The 21,918-nt window shown below is 42.7% G+C and overlaps 1 protein-coding gene and 1 non-coding gene across 2 annotated transcripts in view; one reads left to right on the forward strand and one right to left on the reverse strand.

The window, feature by feature from the left end:
* The window catches only part of TH1 (negative elongation factor complex member TH1), a 78,358-nt gene that overhangs the window by 17,233 nt on the left and 39,207 nt on the right, over positions 1 to 21,918 (forward strand). The window contains exons 6-9 of the mRNA XM_080277074.1: positions 3,518 to 3,625; positions 7,448 to 7,600; positions 10,696 to 10,826; positions 11,278 to 11,465. Coding sequence (XP_080133200.1) covers positions 3,518 to 3,625; positions 7,448 to 7,600; positions 10,696 to 10,826; positions 11,278 to 11,465 — 580 coding nt within the window. The remainder of the gene's footprint in view (positions 1 to 3,517; positions 3,626 to 7,447; positions 7,601 to 10,695; positions 10,827 to 11,277; positions 11,466 to 21,918) is intronic.
* Positions 16,391 to 16,509, reverse strand: LOC145405920 (5S ribosomal RNA). The gene has a single exon (XR_013898458.1). It is a non-coding gene; the product is annotated as a 5S ribosomal RNA (ribosomal RNA).

The following is a 21,918-nucleotide window of genomic DNA, read 5'->3' on the forward strand; positions in this document are numbered from 1 at the left end:
CATGGAAGTGAAAAAGTTACTACATGACAGTATTGTGATACCAACTCTAACGTACGGAAGTGAAGCTTGGACGTTGTTGGAAGGACACAAGTCAAGAATGAGAACAGTGGAAATGAGTTATTTAAGAGGAGCCTGTGGAGTCACATGGAGAGACAGGCTGACGAATGAGGATATAAAGGAGCGTTGTGGAGTTGATGTGGATGTGATAGGAAGCGTTATGAGGAATACACTGAGGTGGTTTGGCCATGTGGAGAGGATGGAGAGTGAAAGACTGACGAAGAGAGTGTATGTGAGTGAGATGGAGGGGGGAAGAGGGAGGGGGAGGCCAAGGATGAGATAGAGGGATGGGGTGGAGAGGTATATGAGAGAGGGGGGTGTGAGTTGGGAGCAGGGCAGTGAAATGGCGGGGGACAGGGTGACTTGGAGGCGATTTGTTTGTGGCCACCCCAAACGGGATTGAGGCGTCTGGCAATAGATAGATAGATAGATAGATAGATAATCGTTAATGTTTTGATGGGGAATTCTCGATGGGGAATCCGAACAATGATGCAATCAGGATAGTCTTTTCAGTGGCTCCTCTTGATGTCTTTTTAGTTACTGTTCTGGTTGCTGAGCTCCTTTATTTTCTTCATTCTTATTTTCCAACATTTATTTAGAATTTCCATTGTATTTTCAAAGCATTTTCCCTTGAATAGCTCGAATGTAAACATGTGGTATATCGATCGATAGTGCGATCAGGATGGCCTTTTCAGTGGCTCCTCTTCATGTCGTTTTAGTTATTGTTCTGGTTGCTGAGCTCCTTTATTTTCTTCGCTCTTATTTTCCAACATTTATTTAGAAATTTCTTTGTCTTTTCAAAGGGTTTTTCCTTGAACAGCCTGAATGTAAACACATGATTTATCGATGTCACAGTTTTCGTCAATGCATGAAATATTTACTCTTTAAGGCTTTCATCTATCTATCTATATACCTAGGCTGCTTCCCCCAAGGAAAGGCTTTCATGATTATTAATATTTGCTTAAAATTAATATAATGTAGAACATGATAGACTAGAAGTTTAATGGTCAAACATGAAATATTCTTTGTCGAGTCGCTTAGTTGTCCACGCTGACACTGTTCCCTCCACTTGTGACAAAAACACATTAATCTAAGTCTAAAATCACTTTACAAATCAACCTTATTACAGAATTTTAGTCTAAAATATCATCAAAAGTCGATAAAAAAAAAAATAAGTAAAAAAAAGACCATTGCAAAACTGAGGGTTGGCCTGCGATAGGCGGGGTAGGGTGGTATTTCTACCCCCATCACTATTCCGGGGTATCGCATTTAGGGGTATCGTAAATTGGGGTTTGCCTGTACTTCCAGAGGTCAATGGTAGCCACCCATTCACAAGCATGACTGGAACATAACCCTCATGAATACCTAGGACTGACTCTGAAGGCCAGTTCTTGCCGTTTTTGTCTATCCCAGTACTCAGGGCTGGGGTTCTGAAGCATATTTGTAATTGATTCTCCATTGTAACATGAATGTGTGTTTACCGGAAGAACTACAGTAGATGAGGGAAGTTTTTTCACTTATGTTTTTTTCTCATTTCATTATTTGAGAGGAGCATGTGGAGTCACATGGAGAGACAGACTGACAAATAAGGAAGTGAAGGAGCATTGTGGTGTGGATGTGGATGTGGATGTGATAGGAAACGTTCGGAGAAATACATTGAGGTGGTTTGGACATGTGGAGAGGATGGAGGGTGAGAGACTGATGAGGAGAGTATATATGAGTGAGGTGGAGGGGGGGAGGGAGGGGGAGGCCAAGGATGAGATGGAGGGATGGAGTGGAGAGGTATATGAGAGAATGGGGTGTGAGCTGGGAGCAGGGCAGTGAAATGGTGGGGGCAGGGCGACATGGAGGCGATTTGTTTGTGGCCACCCCAAGATTAAGGTGTCTGGCAGTAGATAGATAGATTGATAGGTAGATACTGTAGTTTTTTTTTTCCTCATCTTCCTGCAGAAAACAGTTATAACCTGCAGTAATTTTTGTCCTGCAACCAAGATTATTTATGAAGTAAAACAGGGAATAGAGGAAGATTCAACAGCCCCTTGTCCTTCCTGCAAATCAAAACCCGAGTTACAACGGGGAATTGATTGTAAGTGAATTACTGTATCTTGGTCCAGAGATGTAAAGTCTTTCACCAGTTCAGGCCTTTCTCCACTCACCTAAACATCTAGCCAAGAGTCATCTCATTAGCCATCACCACTCCCTTGCAGACATCAACAAAACTCTTCCAGTGTACGGAGCTGCTATTCACTATTCACAGGTAGCACAGCATCGTCTACATACAGTAGATTTAATATACACCACCCTTTACCATTCATTACAGTCCTCATCCCATTCTCCATAGCTATTGTTGAAAGCTGTCTCATAACCCCTTTCATATATACAGGACATCGTGGGAGGAAAGGGGATAATTTGGGGAAGTGATAGATGAAGGAATTCAGAGTAAAAAAATGCTGTATCAGTTTGGTTAAACATCTCAGCTGTTATGGAGCCAAGTTATTGATAACTTTTTGGACAAATTTTGAGAGATACTATTTTTGCCCTGAAGTTCATCAGTCGCTGCAGATTGGTAAGAGATGAGATTTAAACCCATGTTGTTATGGTATTTTTTTGACTTAGAATTCCCTTATCTGTCATTTCCCAAAGTTTTGGGAAATGGGGTGGCTCAGTGGTAAAGCATGTGACTCAAAATTTTGAGGTTAAGAGTTCGTGCCATGCCCGGGTAGCATCCTTTGCTGGGAGGGGTAGCACTCTCCTGTAACCCTAGCAGGGCTGTGTGATCTGTCTAGGTCTAGCTCGGGGGAATAATCCCTTTAATCCCTTCCCTAAGTTGTGCCCCTTCCTCCTGGGACACCCTGTATATTGAACAACAATGGGGACATCACACATCCTTGTCTTACACCAGCAGTAACATTAAACCACTGGAAGGGGGGAGGAGAGGGAGGAGGAGGCCAAGGATGAGATGGAGGGATGGGGTGGAGAGGTATATATGAGAGGGGGATGTTAGCTGGGAGCAGGGCAGTGAAATGGCAGGGGACAGGGCAACATGGAGGCGATTTGTTTGTGGCCACCCCTTACGGAATTGAGGCGTCTGGCAATAGATAGATAGATTAAGCAACCACTAACCTATATACAGGCTTCATTACCATTATTAAAACTCCTTACAGCAAAGAGAAGCTTTCCATCCAAACCATTCATACCCCAAGCCTCTGTATTTGCTTTGTTGTCCACTTTTTCCAGATGCATAATTGCCATCAGTGCCTTTTCACAGGTTTTTTCAGCTACCTGTCTCACTGCAGATATATCATCTGCACATCCCCTACCACTCTTAAATCCTCCCTGTTCATCACACTAGTTCTGCTGATATATTTCTAACCTTCTCCGTGATATTTCTTCCATATTCAAGGATACATGGATAATATGTCAGTAGAATAAAATGATAACAGGTATTTGTGTGTTTCAGGCTCCAGCGTGGCTGACAGAACTAATTGAGCACAGCACATGGCGGTCTGTGGTCTACCAGTTGGCCGAGGAGTTCCCAGAATGCCTCATGCTCAACTTTACCATCAAGGTTATACAGCACAACACAGCACAGTATCCTTGTTTTAATCTAGTCTAATCTAATCTAAAAATGATGCCCTGTTTCCCCTTAAGGAATCCCTGTATTGGGGTTTGCCTTGGTACAGCTGATGTTTTCTATGGACTGGATGCTAAACAAATGCCCAAACCAGCTAATTTTGCTAACAGTTGCTGGATGCTGTTGGGAAAAAAGGAATTTAAAATGTGTAATAAGATTTATAATGTTGTGGTGGTAGGTGGGGATGATCACCATCCACTCACTCAATGTAGTGTTGCTTTGGGTGTCTGCCCTTTCCTCTTGTCCTTCCTTCCACTTCTTTCTTTCTTTCTTTCCACTTCCTTCTGCCTGTGGGTTACTTTACGCTCCCTCTTCTGCCTTTTTTTTTCCTTCATTCTTTCCTCTTCCTTCTGCCTATGGGTGGCTCTGCACTGAGTGACAAGCCAAATGGTTTCCTGTACACCAGGAAACCATTTACTATGCTGAGTGGTAACCATATAACCAAATTATGGCACCTAGTGGTTTAGTGGGTAATTAAGGCGCCCCAGTCGGATTGAGCCGGTGAAGGTTTATATCCAAGGAGTGGTTGGGATTCATTGCTCACGTAATGCCACTCATGGATGAGTGAGGCTGGTCATTCTCATTTTAAATGTCAGGACAAACTTGCCTAGCCCCGGGCTCCTATGCTTCTCATGGGGCAACATAGGATTGGATGATGGATGGTTGTGAGAGTCTCATCTCTACTAGTTATGTTTATGTGAAGCTACAACAGATAGAGCCAGGATTCTGGGGGCTTGAATGGTGAGTGAATGGAAATGTGGTCTATTGGATTGGGCAAACTTAGGCTATCTGGACGTTGCTACTCCTCACTTTGCCCTAGGGTGGGAAAGGAGGTCTGGATGGTGATGATGATGATGATGAGAGTCTTATGTTTAACTTTGTGTAGTCACTCAGGAGATAGATCACTGAGTGACTGTACTTGTGTCTGAACGTTTCCTCTCTGATAGAGATGACTGTGTGGCTGGGTACCAAGCTTGTAGCCACGTTTCACTCTTATGGTAGTACCTCCCAGGGTCCATGATTGCCACCCATCTGCTGCCTCCAACCCTTATTTTAATATGGTTATTAATGGTGCCAGCAACTCATCATTCATTCTTCATCATCCATCATTCATTCCTTTTTTGCCCCATCAGGAGTGTAGGGGCCTGGAGCTATGGTACTTAGTCCTGATATGGTGAAGGTGACCAGCTTCATTTGCCCCTGAGTGGCAGTATTTGAGCAATTAACAACCACCCTTCAAATGAAAATGCTTATTGGCCCCATCAGATTGTAGCACCTTAATTCACTATACCACCAAGGACCATTTAGTTACATGGTTACCACCCAGCGTAGTACTGTAAATGGCTCTCAGGGTTACCAGAAACCATTTGGCATGCCACCCAGTATCATCAACCTGAAAGCAGTGTGGTCTGATGTGGTACATTAAATGACAAAAGTCATGGTACATTAAATGACAAAAGTTTATTGCTGCCACTTTTGTGGATGAAGTGTTTATTGTACATGAAGTGGTTGGTGGGGGTGCTCACCATCCACTCACTCGATGTAGTGCTGCTCTTAGGTGACTGCTCATTCTTCTCTTCCTTTCTTCTTTTCATCCTTCCTCTTCTGTCTTTCTTTCCTCCTACCAATATATTTTTATCATGGTACTTGAAGCCCTTTCACGTGACTTTAGAAACGGACTCCCGTGGGAGTTGTTGTATGCTGATGATTTGGTGTTGATTGCAGAGAATGAAAGGGAGGCGGAGGAAAGGTTTAGGAAGTGGAGAGATGGTATGGGGCAAAAGGGTTTAAGGGTAAATGCAGATAAAACAAAAGTGATGATATCTAGGGTTGGTGGCGGTACTGTCAAAGACGAGGGAGAGTGGCCATGTGCAGTTTGCCACAAGGGCGTGGGAAGTAATTCCATCTTGTGCGGTGTGTGTGATAAATGGGTGCATAAGAGATGTAGTGGTATCAGAGGTAGACTGCGAGATAATGCTGATTTTATGTGTACGGCGTGCCGGGGTGAGCAGGTGGAGATCGTCAGATGTGAAAGAATTGAACTTGCTGGTGAATCTCTTGAGTGTGTGGAAGAGTTTTGTTATTTAGGAGACATGTTGTGTGCTGGAGGTGGGGCTGAAGCTAGCTCTGTGGCTAGGGTGAGAAGTGGTTGGAAGAAGTTCAGGGAGCTCTTGCCTCTCCTGACATTGAGGGGGCTCTCCCTACGTGCTAAGGGGTCTTTGTATGCAGCGTGTGTTAGGAGTGTAATGCTGTATGGCAGTGAGACCTGGGCAGTGAAGGAGGAAGACATTCGCCGGCTCAGACGTACAGAAATGACAATGATTAGGTGGATGTGCAGTGCGTCCCTGCGTCCAAGGCCTGGAGGGGCTGGGTTTACAATGGAAGAGTTGAGAGGTAGGATGGGACTGGAGTGTATTGGTGTTGTGATGAGGAGAGGTAGATTGAGGTGGTTTGGACATGTGGAGAGGATGGGGGATGATAGTTGGGTGAGGAAGGTGAGAAGTGTTAATATTGGGGGTGGGGTTATGAGGGGTAGACCGAGAAAGACATGGGACGAGGTCATTAAGTGTGACCTTAGGGTTAAGGGACTGAACAGGGAGGCTGCAATGGATCGTGCAGCATGGAGAGCCGCCATTAGGTGACCAAGGCCGACACATGCAAGCATGTTGGAGCCTTTAAAAACGAAAAACGAAAACGAAAATTCTTTCTTCTTCCTTCTGCCTATGGGAGACTCTACACTGAGTGACAAGCCAAATGGTTTCCTGTACACCAGGAAACCATTTACTACGCTAGGCAGTAACCATGTAACCAGATTATGGTGCCTGGTGGTTTAGTGGGCAGTTAAGGCACTCCAATATGATTGAGCTGGTGAAGGTTTATATCCAAGGGGTGGTTGGGGTTTATTGCTCATGTAATGCCACTCAGGGATGAGTGAGGCTGGTCACTCTCATCTTAAATGTCAGGACCAACTTGCCTAGCCCTGGGTTCCTATGCTTCTCATGGGGCAACACTGAATTAGATGATGATGATGATGAATAATGCCTTACTTCTTGGAATCGCCTTTGAGAAACGTGCCAAATTATTACAGTATCGTAGTTATTGTTATTATTTTATTTTTATTATTTTATTTTTATTATATTATTATTATTATCATCATCATCATCATCATCTAATTCTATGGTGCACCATAATGAATGCAGGAGCCAAGGGTTAGGCAAGTTGATCCTGACATTTAAGATGAGAGTGACCAGCCTCACTCATCCCTGAGTGGCATTACATGATCATTAAACCCCAACCACCCCTTGGATATAAACCTTCACAGGCTCAATCCGATTGGAGCGTCTTAATTACTCACTAAACCACCAGGTGCCATAATTTCGTTACATGGTTACCACCCAGTATAGTAAATGGTTTCCTGGCGTACAGGAAACCATTTGGCTTGTCGCTCAGTGTAGAGTCACCCATACACAGAAGGAAGAGGAAAGAATGAAGGAAAGAAAGACAGAAGAGGAAAGAGGAAAAGTAGGGCGGATGACAGGACAGGGCAGGCACACCAAAGAGAAGCACTACCTCGAGTGAGTGAATGATGGTCACCATCACCTACCACCAAAATTCATTTGTATCTGCCCATTTGTGGACTAAGGTGTCTGACTGTACTGTAGATGGATAGAGCATTAGATGTTATAACTTTCTCACTCAACGAACTTAGTGTGCCGAAGTATCTTGCACTTACACTATGTGTTTTCTTGGCCACAGCTGATATCTGATGCAGGGTTCCAGGGAGAAATCACCAGCATATCCACAGCTGCACAACAGATTGAGGTCTTCTCACGCATTCTGAAGACATCCACGGCCAACTTTCTTCAGTCACCAGAGGATGCCAGACACAAAGCAGTTGTTGAGTTTGCTGTGAGTTGTTGTTGTTATTTTTGTTTTTATAGGATTTTTTAAAATCTGAGAGTGGTGAGATTGACTCAGGCAGTTGCGTGTGAAAATATATAGGCAATACTACGGTGGCTATATGTGTTGATAAAAATGCGTGTGATGTGGAGGTAGGATTCAGGGGACTTAAACGGTGTGTGAATGAGTGTGCTGCCCATTTCACTGGGATTGCTTTTTGTAGTTGTTCTGTCTTTGAACTTTATTGCTGAATCCTACCTCACTCCATCATTAGTTGTGAAATAGGGATGATGATGATGGTAATGAGTGTGGATTCCCATTTTTGGTGGTGTAAATATTGATTGTCTTGTTATATCTACACTGTACAGAATAGATCTAACATTAAGGACAGTAGTAGAACTAGTACTAGTATTATTACTAGTACAAGTACTATAGCCTATTCAGTCTCATCTGAGAAGAGAAGAGCATCAAAGCTGGCAGCTGATTGATTGTCTTAGTTCATTTATTAGTAATGATTTATTGTAAGTAATTTGTATTTTAAGAATTACAAGAACTGTTTTTGGTCATAAGAATGCTAAAAAATTTATGTGTATCGTTATTGGTATAGATTACTTTAAAAATGAAAGAAAAGCAGTCGGGAGCTGAATACTAATTGCACACCAGAATATGTTATAAGTCCAAGATTTTGACCATATCTTGATATCCTGAAGGTTTCATTTTGATAGCTCAAGCTGCTCATGAGACTTAATGGTGCTAAAGGTGGGCGATAAAAACTACTTGGCCTTTGGCAGCCATATAAGTGACCTTGACGTTGACCCTGAGTGCCCATTTTTGAACTCGGTCAAGATTTTAGTCATATCTTGATACCCTGAAGGTTTCATGTTGATAACTCAAGCCATTCATGAGTTGTAATGGGAACACACACACACACACACACACACACACACACACACACACACACACACACACACACACACACACACACACACACACACACACACACACACACACACACACACACACACACAGGCAAAAACATTATCGTTTCTCCTCGTAAGGTGGGCGATAACAGGGCTTTCCAAAGGCTTTCAAGTGACCTAGATACGTGTGAAATTTTCAGTTCTGCCAACTCAACATAATGTCACAGTAATGGCTTATGATTTATCTTAATTGGTCGTAACGGGGGGGAAAATCAAGGAACTCATAAAACTGAAACTGTTGATTAGGCTGGAAAACTGAAAATTTCACATGTATCTAAGCCACCTGAAACACTTTGTAATGCCTTGTTTGTAAATTGATCTGTGCAGATTAAGACACATTTATAATTTTAAGCAATCTTATAATCAGCAGTGGTTAGTGTAACCCTTATAATACAAATTATTTAAAACACATGCACTCAGACAACCAATCAGCTGCCAGTTTTCAAAAGCCTAAAGCCCTTCTCTTCACAATGAGATCAAATAGACTTCAGTTGTAGCAGTAATTGCAACCTCAGGTTCATCTGAACATGAACCCAGTGAACTGTAGGTCAAAGTTGTCCGTGCATAGTCCACCATCCTCCTTTTGGGGGATAGGGAGGGGATTCAGGGACTTTTTACACTACCTGGTCATATCAGTGCTACCACAGGAAGCCTTCCCTCCCTAGCACCATTACGTGCAGTACTGTATCATGTCGGTGTGACTCAGGTGTAGGAAATGTCAGTGTCATTGTTGTAATTCTAAAATTCTCTCATTGTTGGTAACTGAAGAAGATAAAAAATAGTGTGTTTATTGTTTTTTTCTTGAATGGAACTGTATGTGCTCACCCTATAACTCTATGTCCTTGACTAACTTTATGCCCCAGATACCGGTAGGCTGTGAAAGAGAGAGTGCACCTGCGAAAATGCTACCTCTACCATCTTGATACTTGTGAGAAAAGACAGTTGCAGCAAATTTGGTCACATAGGCTTTCATCTTGCATTCAGTCACTTACACACCTAGCTGGCCTGATAAATATATACTGTACAGAAATACAAAAATAATACTGATAATGCATGTGACCATGTATTATTCAAAGGCTGTTAGGATCTACATCTTGAAAGGAAAATGAATGTGGTTTGGAAGTGCACACTTACCTGATCGCTGATGCATAGTACTTCATAGATTTCTTTTCTTAAGGAGTTGAGGCCACCAAACGGAGATATATCAGAGTCATCACGTGTCATACTTTTGTTCTCCTCCAATGCCATGTAGTTATGGTTTGGAATACTGATAGCTTTCAGACAGACCTTTCTTCTTGTACTTCTTTATCCATCCATCCATCATCTATTTTGCCCCATGAGGAGCGTAGGAGGCCGGGGCTAGGCAAGTTGGTCCTGACATTTAAGATGAGAGTGACCAGCCTCACTTCTTTATTATTATTATTATTATCATCATCATTGTCGTCGTCGTCCAGCCCCTTGTTGCCTTATATGATCAGATGCATATTATTATCACAGTATTATTATTATTATTATTATTATTTAGTGGTAGGTGGGGGCGCTCACCATCCACTCACTCGATGTAGCGCTGCTCTTGGGTGTCTACCCTTTCCTCTCCTCCATCCTTCTTTCCTTCCATCCTCTTCTGTCTTACTTTCCTTCATTCTTTCCTTATCTTTCTGCCTATGGGTGACTTTACACTCCCTCTTCTGTCTTTCTTTCCTTCATTCTTTCCTCTTCCTTCTGCCTGTGGGGGACTCTACACTGAGTGACAAGCCAAATGCTTTCCCATACACCAGGAAACCATTTACTATGCTGGGTGGTAACCATATAACCAAATTTTGGCACCTGGTGGTTTAGTGGATAATTATTGCACTCCAGTCGGATTGAGCCGGTGAAGGTTTATATCAAAGGGATGGTTGGGGTTGATTGCTCATTTATTGCTACTCAGGGATGAGTGAGGCTGGTCACTCTCATCTTAAATGTCGGGACCAACTGCCTAGCCCCAGGCTTCTACGCTCCTCATGGGGCAATAGGATTGGATGATGGATGGATGGATTATTATTAGTTGTTGTTGTTGAGGCCCATGCCCATGTGCCTCCCAGTTCTACCAGTGCAGTACTCTTCTTGCATCATGTCCCACAGAAAATGGTATGTCATGGTCAGCACACGTACATATATGCCCAGGTGATGTTGCAGATCCTCTCTCAGGAATCCAAAGGCGGCAACAACATCAGGAGGCTGCAGCAGGAAATCACTAAATATGCCATCAACAAGTGAGTCACGTACATGCTTTTCACTGTAATGGCCTTGCTGGTGGAGAGGGATACCAAGGTACACACAGAACTTCCCAAAGTTTGATGAATACATTGCAAAAAAAAATTGGCCATTTTAAACATGCACTAGAAGAGACAAGGTTTTCATTGTACTTCACCAGTTGTAAAATATCTTGAGACAGAACTGGGAAGATTGTTGTGTTGTTGTACATAAAGTTATGGATGTTATAATGTTCCTCTAGTTTCATGCTTACAGGTTTAAATGGTCCTCTAAATTTCCTACACAGGTTTAAATGTAATAATGTTCCTGTAATTTCTTGCACACAGATTTGAATACTGGTATTATAATGTTTCTTTAATTTCTTACACACAAATTTGAATGTTATATTGTTCCTCTAGCATCTCAGACACAGGTTTGAATGTTACAGTATTCCTCTAACTTCCCACACAGAGGTTTGAATGTGACGCCCATCCAGCTGGCGTTGAATGGTGCAATGGGTCACATCCGGGTGGCGCAGGCCCTGGCTCCCATGCTGGCCCGTAATGCTCTCAATCCTGCCGACATCACAGTACTCTTCAAGCTGTACAGCGCCCAGGACCCACCGCCAGTTGACCTCATACGCATACCACAGTTGCTGGGTCAGTCCTCACTTATCTCCTTCACTTTACCTAACCTCTTCAGTTCATTTAACCCTTTAGTTCCTTTAATCCCCATACTCATTCCAGCTCATTCAGTTCACTTCACCTGTCCACCAGCTGACCTCATCCATATCCCAAGCCCTTTTCTGTCTATCTCTGTGTTTATCTTTATCTATTGCCAGGTGCTTTAATCCTGTAAGAGGTGACCACAAACAGATTGCCTCCACATTGCTTGGCCTTCTGTCATTTGGCTGCCCTCCCTCCAACTCACACCCTCCTCCCTCATATGTCTCTCTGCTCCATCCCGGCATCTCATCCAGGCATGGGGCGATTACGGGGTACTGTAATCAATTACCATTACGATTACTTTGCAAACTTCAGATTACGATTATGATTACAGTAAAAGTAAGAGTAGTGAGTCCTTGATATACGAAAGGGATAGGGACCAAAAAAAACTTTCGTAATTCGAAATTTCGTATATCGGAATGATTTTCCCCATTGAAATATACATATAAATGGGGGGATGCGTCCCAGGACCCCCTCGGACCCCTACCTAAACTTCACCCCCCCCCCCATTAAGAAGTAAGCAATACCTGTATACAATTGTAGAGAAGGAGGTGGCCATATTCTTGTACATCTTTTTCTTCATCTTAGTTCCAGTGGTGGAATCTGCAAGGCCTAAAGCACGCCCAATCTCCAAGACTCCCTGCCCCTCCTCATGGGGTCTTATAATTTCCAATTTCCTTTCCAGAATTAGAGTACAGTGCTGTTGCTTCTTTGCAGCAGACTCCCCCAATGCTGGATATGATGCAGGGTGCTTGGGAGGCCTGGCAAAACAATACAAAAAGGTGAAGGGCTGCGAAAATATTCTCACGTACAGCAAGGCTGTGAGGAGAGGAGGGACGTGGACTCAACTGAGAAGCGCGCGAAATTTGTTTACCAGATAGTGGTTAGTTCGTTTTCTTTCGGCAAGCGAGCGTTGTGCTATGCACCGTGCCCATTTTGAATTTTTCATACAGTATTCCATTAACCCCTTCATAGCTGCTGGCCTTGAACAACACTTCTCTGTTTCGGTGTCAATGACGTTGAGTTTGGGCATTATAAAAAACTGCGAAAAATTACGGGAAGGTAATGAAGGTCACTGGTGTGTGTACATGACCCTACTGTACCATCCCATCAGTCAGGCTTTCTCTTCACTCCAGATGTATTCGCCGATGTTTAACATGCTTATGTTACATGCGCCCTAATTTTGAGTATAAGTTTCTTTCAGCAAGAGAACATAATCTACCACCCTCAAAATAGTCAGAAAAGTATAGAAGACAAACTAGAGGAATATGAACTGAATTGGTAAGGTCTTTAGGCTGTATGCTTACACGAAAGATTATGGGTTTTACAATGTTAAGAGATGTTATGGAACAAAAATGTTTGCTAATCAGAAAAAAATTACTCTTTCTTCCCACATGTTCTCGTAGGTTAGCATTCAGTTCTACATTCTTCGTTCAGTATCACTCTTCCCAATATATTTCAGACCGACTGAGCACAGTTATTTCTGCTCCTTAGAGTTAGTGTACATTTACTGCTCATTCTTTTGTTTGTTCTTATGTGCTTGAGTGAAAGAGAGAGGACTGATACAAACAATAATGTATTCCATCATCGCTTTCATAGCAGCTGGCTCTGAACAACACCTTACTGTACTGGTGTCAGTGACGTTGAGTTAGGGTGAGCTAAAAAAAACTGCGAGCAATTATGGGAAGGGAATGAGGGTCACTGGTGTGTTTACACAACCCTACTCTACCACCTCAAGCAGTCTGGCATTCACAGTTCACTTCGTCCCAGATGTTTTCGGCCAATGTATACATGTTGATGTAACACGCATCCTAATTTTATTAATTCTTACACGAATCATAGCAAATCACAAGATGGGTTTAGGGGAAAAAATAATTTAAAAAAAAAAAAAAAAAGCCAGGTGTGCCAGACGAGTCTTCACATATGTAAGAAAAAGAAATTGATTTTAGAACTTTGAGAAAATGGTCCCAAGGCTGACCACGGGAACACGCAAATATCTGAACTCACAGCCATTGAGGGGGCTAAACATACATTTTACTTTAAGCAGTAAAAGCAGCTTACCAAATCAGTTCTTCCTGATAGTCTGTTATATTTTTCAGATTATTTCTGGGTTGGTAAATACAATAAACGTTTCTTATTAAATGTTTCCCCGTCATTTTTAGCTGTTCTGGTGTGACAACTCTTGTTTATTTCGTTAACATAATGGCAGAAAGGACTGTTCTTCCCTCAGTGTTTAACTAAACCTGGCCTAACTGAGCTTATCTGTACCCAATAATTTTAACCTAACCTAACCTCCAGTTGGGAAATTGGGAAATGATATCCACCTTTGAGCACGCTGAGTTTCTTCCACTGCGCTGGAAATGATTGTAGGGGGAAGTGACGATAATAACGGGAAGAAATTTTTCAGCAAGAAAAAGTAATTTGCCAAACTGAAAGTTGTCAGAAAATTACAGAAACAAGCTGGAGGATTATGAATTGAATTGGTAAGGACTTTCTGCTTCTTCAAGTGTACAATGAAAGACTCAAGTATCTTCCCAAAGTCTGACGAATATAGCGTGGAAAAATCGAACCATTTGAAACATGCACTAGTAGAAACAGGGTTTTCATTGTATTTCGCCTGGTGTAAATTTTCTTCAGACTGAACCGGAAAGATAGTTGTGTCTTTCATTGTACATTTACCTGTAAATAAATCAGTCTAACAGTACTTGTGTTTTGTTTCTGCCAGATTAATTGTGATTTCAGACTATTCAGGCACTTCTTCACATCATATAGTCTGGATAATCGGGCTATCTCTGTATTTCCTTTCGTATCGAGTATCGATTTTCATATCATCGAGACAGATATTTTCGTACTGTGGAATTTGTCCTATATTAATCGATTTCGTACCATCGAAAATTCGTACTTCGGGTTTTCGTATTTTGAGGACTCACTGTAATCGATTACGATTACATAAGAAGTATCATGATTACAATCATGATTACATGTACTGTTATGCACTATACAATTATGAACATGTTTCTTTTATACTCGACATTGATTAAGTAAATAGATAGATAGATAGTTTTTAAAAGCAAAAACATCATCCAGTAATATAAAACTGATATTTTGTAGGGATATATATCTTATATGCAAATCATTTTAATAAGAATTGCTTGCATAAGGAACAACATAGTATTAAGGTCTGCAGAACCTATGGCGACTGTTAATCTGGATAAAAATATACTGTACAGTGCTGTGTCCAGTAAGTTGTTCCTTTATTTTTTTGCCTATTTGCAATACAAATGTGTTTTAATAATTCAAGCACCGAGACTTTTCTTCACTTTGTCCTTGACCCTTTCATTGTATTAACTTTTCCACCAACTGAGATCTTCCCAGGTGATATTCTAGCTTAGGTAGGTTATTATATGGAAGCTTCCAAATGGTAACCAACAGTTCACTTTTGTTTTCATATTACTTATGGACTTTTATGGTGTATATTTGACTGTTTGACTCTGAGCTACAGTGTTTTATTCTTGACGAGTATTTGTGGAAGAATAACTTTATCTGGGGCCTTGTAATCGTAAAAGTAACCATGATTATGATTACAATATGAGAGTAATCCATTACGATTGCGATTACTTTGAAAAAAATGCCTAAGTAATCAATTACGATTATGATTACACAAAAGTCTGTACGTAATCACTTACAATCGATTACGATTACAGATTACCATTACCCCATGTCTGAATCCTTAGTCTCCCCATCCTCCTCGTCCTCCTCCCCCTCTCCCCCTCCACCTCGCTCACATACACTCATCCAGTCAATCTCTCATTATCCATCCTCTCCATATGGTCAAATCATCTCAGAGTATTTTTCCTAACACTTTCAGTCACATCCATACCATCACTACACCACTCCTTTACTTCCTCATTTGTCTGTCTCTCCATGTGACCCCTTTTCCATCCATCCATCCATAATCCAATCCTATGTCACCCCATGAGGAGCATAGGAACCTGGGGCTAGGCAGGTGGTCCAGACATTTAAGATGAGAGTGACCAGCCTCACTCATCCCTGAGTGGCATTACATGAGCAGTAAACCCCAACCAACCCTTGGATACAAACCCTATGCAGGCTCAGTCTGATTGGACATGGAGTGCCTCAATTACCTACTAAACCATGAGGTGCCATAATTTGGTTATATGTTTACCACCCAGCATAGCAGAAAACCATTTGGCTTGTCACTCAGTGTAGAGTCACCCATAGGTGGAAGGAAGAGAAAAAAATGAAGGAAAGAAAGAGAGAAGAGGGAGTGTAAAGTCACTCATAGGCAGTAGAAAAAGGAAAGAGTGAAGGAAAGAAAGACAGAAGGGGAGTGATGGCAGAGAGGAAAGGGCAGACACCCAAAGCAGCACTATATCGAGTGAGTGGATGGTGAGCGTCCCCACCTATCCTTTTCAATTCCCTGAAAGTATCTTTTCTCTCTCATCTGTACATGAACCTCCTCATTCTGCCAGGAAGACAATCTATACCCAGGTGGGCTGCCCCATGTCTAGCCACAGGTCTGGCTTTCAGATCCAACTTTATAGCACCATGGTGCTTATTTAAACCCTCCTATCATCCCACCTTGCCTTGCCACCCCTCTACCCTTCTCTGCATAGAAAGCTTCCCTCTCTGCCACTTTCTTCAATTTCCACACACTTTCCCCAGGTTTATAAGTCAGTTTCTTCACCTCATATTTTCTCACCAACCTGTTATTTCATTCATTCAATCATTCATTGCCAGACGCCATGTATCCCACACGGGGTGGCCAAGGGCTTAGAGTTAATTGTTTTACAGGGAGGGGCACTAATCCTCCACCAACCCCACTTGACACGTAGAGATGCCAACAGCATCTGGTGTTCCCAGGCGGTCACCCATCCAAGTACTAACCAGACCCAACGTTGCTTAACTTCGCTGATCGGACGGGAAGCAGTGTACTCAACGTGGTATGGCCGTTGTCATAAGTGAGTCCTCGAAATACGGAAGGGATAGGGACCAAAAAAAACTTTCGTAATCCAAAATTAAGGATATCGGAACGATTTTCCCCATTGAAATATACATATAAAGGGGGGGGATGCGTTCCAGGACCCCATTGGGCCTCCACTAAAACTTTACCCCTCCTATTTAGAAGTATGCAATACACGTATAGAGTACCATACTATTGTACAGACATAAAAAAATAAAACATACAACTAATTACTGTAGTATTAGTACACTGTACAGTTAAATACAGACCTGTGCTGCAGCTGGAGATTCGTGTCATTGATATGGTACCAAGTCCATGCGAAATCTGCAAGTCCTCGTGGCTTGGCAGGCAGCTGAAGATGAAGAGGAGGTGCCCATCTTCTTGTACAGTTGCGAGCAGATGACTCTAGGCCACCTAGTCCACCAACATTTTGGTGTTTTGTGTGGCAACAGTGGTAGCTGTGAACTTGACCGAGATTCAGTCAGCTGTTCGGGCGAAACAAACCCAGTGATAAATAATTTGTCAATGTGCAGTTCTAACTGGTCTCCAATCAATACCATGCAAGTAAACGTATAATACTGATAATGATTAACGTGTCATACACATGGTAGATATATTAATAACAATAGTATTACAACACAGGCATCCATATAGTGGTGCGTTCATTCATGTGAGACACACGGGTATCCCAAGTGTGCAGCTCCATCACCACCTTGGTTGGTGACATAGGCACCACGTGACATCACGTTTGGGGGGGTGGAACTAGTTGACCCGTTCATGATGATAAACATTTATTGAGAGTAATCGTTCGACTTTATCATTCAAATATTAAGGAAACGTTGGTTTTCTATGTCAAAACAAACCTATTACAACCTCTAATCTCATATGTTAAATACCGCAGCCAACCACATTCCTTCCTCACCCCCCTCCCATCACACGTCCCACCTCGTCCCGCCCATGATCTAAGTAGGGGAGGTCAGCCAGACAGTGGGGAATCGCCGCCTGCATGACGTCACACACGCCCCACTGCCTTCCCAATCCTTGCTCTCAAGGCTGGCTGGCTGGCGTCAGCCTGGACACGCTATCTGATGTTCAACCACACTGCTTCATTCATAGCTTCATCTCTCCTACAGTATACAGTATTTTATGTCTTTATAACCATTTACCATAACCATAGTCAGTATATCAATAGATCACATTATCATCCGCCTGTAACATTCCACAGCAGGACTTAATATATGTTTCTCCTCTCTGTCTGTCTATATTTTTTGTGTTATACTTAATCGCACCTTCCCACCACGGTGGGGTAGCGATACGACAAAGGAAAAGAAAATAACAAAACAAAAACCTTCACACACAAATACACATTCGATCACATTCACACTCATCTCCCTACCTATCTCTCTGTCTATCTAACTATCTATAAATCTATCTCTCAAACTCTCTCTCTCTCTCTCTCTATTCCCGATATATAATAACGTGAGCAATGTTTATGATGGCTCTTAGACGGATAAATGAATAAATCAATGTAATTTTCAGCATTTACTAGTGTGATAAAATACAGCCATCATTCCTGGTGTATATTATATTCATTCATTCATTCTCTCTCTCTCTCTCTCTCTCTTTCCCGGGCTTGATGCTGTGGTGTCTAGATCATGGTGTCCCTATTCATTCATTCATGCATGGAATGGGACAAGCTGAACCCGTTCGCCAAAGGGCTGATGTGACATCATGAAGGCTCACGCGGCGCGCTGTCTGGCTGACCTCCCCTACGTAGATCATGGTCCCGCCCTTCCTCACCCACCACCCTCCATATAACTCCCACACCCCCATCCCCTTGTTTCGCCTACTGTGGTGTGAACCTTTAACTGTCCCACCTGCTTTGGAGTCAGAGGTTGATGAAAGTGAGGTTAACGGTGAGGGATGACTGGCATGACGGTGTTTTTTGTGATAATAATGCTAGGTTGCAGGGAAGCTGATAACCCTACGGCATATCTCTTGACAGCTGGTAAAGGTTGTTTGGTTCACGACGATAGTCCAACAAAATAAATCACTACCGATACCCGTGTGTCTCACATGAATGAACGCACCACTATATGGATGCCTGTGTTGTAATACTATTGTTATTAATATATCTACCATGTGTATGACACGTTAATCATTATCAGTATTATACGTTTACTTGCATGGTATTGATTGGAGACCAGTTAGAACTGCACATTGACAAATTATTTATCACTGGGTTTGTTTCGCCCGAACAGCTGACTGAATCTCGGTCAAGTTCACAGCTACCACTGTTGCCACACAAAACACCAAAATGTTGGTGGACTAGGTGGCCTCGAGTCATCTGCTCGCAACTGTACATTTCTTTTTTCTTCATCACAATCCCAACGGTTGATGGTGCAAGGCATAAAGCTCGCCCAATCTCAGAGACTCCCTGCCCCTCCTTGTGGTGTCTTATTATTTCCAATATCCTCAGAAGAGTAAGAGTATGATGCTGTTTCTTCTTTGCACCTGGTTCCCCGGATGCTGGATATGATGCAGGGCGCTTGTGGAGTATGGGAAAAATACAAAAAGGTGAAGAACAGCAAAAAACAGCGTAACATATGGCAAAGCTGAGAGGAGAGGACGGACGTGACTCGACTGGGAAACGCACGAAAATGTGTTTACCAGATAGGGGTTAGTTCGTTTTCTTGCCGCAAGCGAGCACGGCGTTGCGCAGCGCGCCCATTTTGAATTTTTCGTATTTCCTCTCGTTTCGTTTTTCGTACCATCGAGACAAATACTTTTGTATTGTGGAATTTGTCCTGCATTTATCGCTTTCGTACCATCGGAAATTCGTACTTCGAGTTTTCGTATTTCAAGGACTCACTGTACAGGTATACTGGTTTCACCCTAACTTGGTCCATATTTTCATTCCTTTGCAGCTTATTTCATGGGTCTCAGTGGCAGAGTAAGACAGTGCTACAACTCCACATCCTCTTCGTACCAACTCACCTCTTCATGATTAGCATCGTATTGTAGTGCTAACCTATTATTACTAGTCAGTATCAAGAGATGGCAGTTTCAGGTCAAGGTATAGGAAAGAGGTGTTGTATGTGGTGCTCTACACGCTCCTCACTAGCCGTGACCTTAACATCCCTGACTTGCTGTCTGTCTAATTTTCTGACCAAGAAACAGTCAGTGTGGCTGCCAGCTCCCCCAGATTAATGTAATCAGTCTGCTGTCTCTTTCAAATGAAGTACACTTGCTCCTCATTTTACACTGGTGTTTGCATGAAATACATTTTACATGCTTGTCTAAGCCTCTTCCCTAGTTTAGATTGCACAGTCCTATTCATGGTATGCACACCTCCACTGTCATGTAATACATGTGTTTACCATGTAAAAGGGTATTCTGGGGACTCTGAAGTGACTACAATAGAGTGAAATGAGTGGAAAGTATCTGTCAGCTGATGCTTTGTGGTCATCACCACACCAAAGCAACACAAGTATCCTAGATATGGTCCATACATTGCAATTGGAAACAACAATTACTGTACACGCTGGTCCCGTTATACAAGCATCTGCTGCATGAGACGCCACTGTTATGAGAATTGGCAATGTAGACCCCAATTCAGTGGTGCAAGCTTGAGAATATGATGTTGTGAGAAAGTGATTTGGTGCGAGTGGAGAATTTGAGAAGTTTGCCATATCCCACCACAGACATAGAGGTGAGTGGGAGGAGCTTGTGGGCCCCAAGCAACCCCCACCCCCATTCTCTCTCTCTCTCCAGCCACTGTACATATCAGAAGTACAGCACCTCGTAGTACTTTACAAGTAAGTGTACTGTCACCCCAAAAAGTATCCTTCCTGAAGTGACATGAATCATTTTGACACAACGGACAACGAAATATGGAATACCGACACTGTCCGAATCGCTCTACTCATTGTGGAGTCCTGCGTTCATGAGTAGGGATACTTTTTTGAGCACTTGTACATACTTTATGCGTGCTGTTTCCTCCTTACATATGCTTCCGTAACCTTAATTACAGTAATTTCTCAAGTTTCACCTGAATCAATTTGGACAACTTTATTTTTGATGGCTGTAAAGGAGATGAAAGCAGGGAAAGCTGTATGTATGGATGGGTGTGCTGTGGAGCGTTTGAGAGGTGGTGGAGCGACAGTTGTTGAGTGGTTAGGAAGATTGTTGAATGTGTGTTTTGTGAGCAGTATGGTGCTGATTGATTGGGCAAGTGCATGTATGGTCCCATTGAATAAAGATTAGGATGATAAGTATAAATGTACCAGTTTTAGGGGTATAAGTCTGTTGAGTGTTGTAGGTAAGGTGTATGGTAGAGTGTTGATTAAGAGAGTTAGAGAGGATACAGAGGGAGTGATTGGTGATGAGCAGTGTGGCTTTAGGAGAGGGAGGGGATGCGTGGATCAGGTGTTTGCTGTGAGACAGGTGTGTGAAAAATACGTAACGAAAGGTAAGGATGTGTTTTGGGCATTCGTGGATCTAGAGAAAGCATATGATAGAATTGATAGGGAGGCTTTGTGGACTGTTTTAAGATTGTATGGGCTTGATGGTAGGTTGCTAAAAGATGTGAAAAGTTTTTATGTAAATAGTAGAGCGTGTGTAAGTGTGTAAGTGTGTGAGTGGTTGGTGTGTGAGTGGTTGGTGAATGAATTTGGGACAGTGTGTAGGAGGAGGAAGCTGAAAGTTAATGTAAACAAAAGTAAAGTTATGGTGTTTGAGAGGAATGAAGTCACAGAGTGTGCAGTGAGGTTGGATGGTGAGGATATGGAGAATGTGAGTGCATTCAAGTACTTGGGTAGTGTGATGAGTAAGGATGGAACTTTGGGGGATGAAGTACGTGAAAGGGTACAGCAGGGAAGAAAGGTTGTTGGTACACTGAAAGCAGTGATGAGAAATAGGGAGGTGAGTATGGAAGTTAAGAAGTCACTGCATGATGGTATTGTGATCCCTACCCTGACGTATGGAAGCGAGGCATGGACCTTGCAAGAGGGGAACAAGTCAAGAGTGAGAGCAGTGGAAATGAGTGACTTGAGAGGAGCATGTGGAGTGACGTGGAGGGACAGGTTGACGAATGAAGAAGTGAAGGAACGTTGTGGGGTAGATGTGGATGTGGTTGAAAAGATTAGGAGAAATACACTGAGGTGGTTTGGACATGTGGAGAGAATGGAGAATGAAAGACTGACTAAGAGGGTGTATGTAGGTGAGGTGGAGGGAGGGAGAGGGAGGGGTAGACCGAGGATGAGGTGGAGGGATGAGTTGAGAGGTATATGAGGGAGGGGGGGTGAGTTGGGGGGAGAGGAGTCAAATGGTGGGTGACAGAGTGACTTGGAGGCGTTTTGTCTGCGGCCACCCTTTGCGGGATTAGGGCGTCGGGCTATAGAT

The sequence above is a fragment of the Coenobita brevimanus genome, chromosome 68 (assembly GCF_032717465.1).
Source record: "Coenobita brevimanus isolate Jiangsu-jjx chromosome 68, ASM3271746v2, whole genome shotgun sequence".
Taxonomy (NCBI): domain Eukaryota; kingdom Metazoa; phylum Arthropoda; class Malacostraca; order Decapoda; family Coenobitidae; genus Coenobita; species Coenobita brevimanus.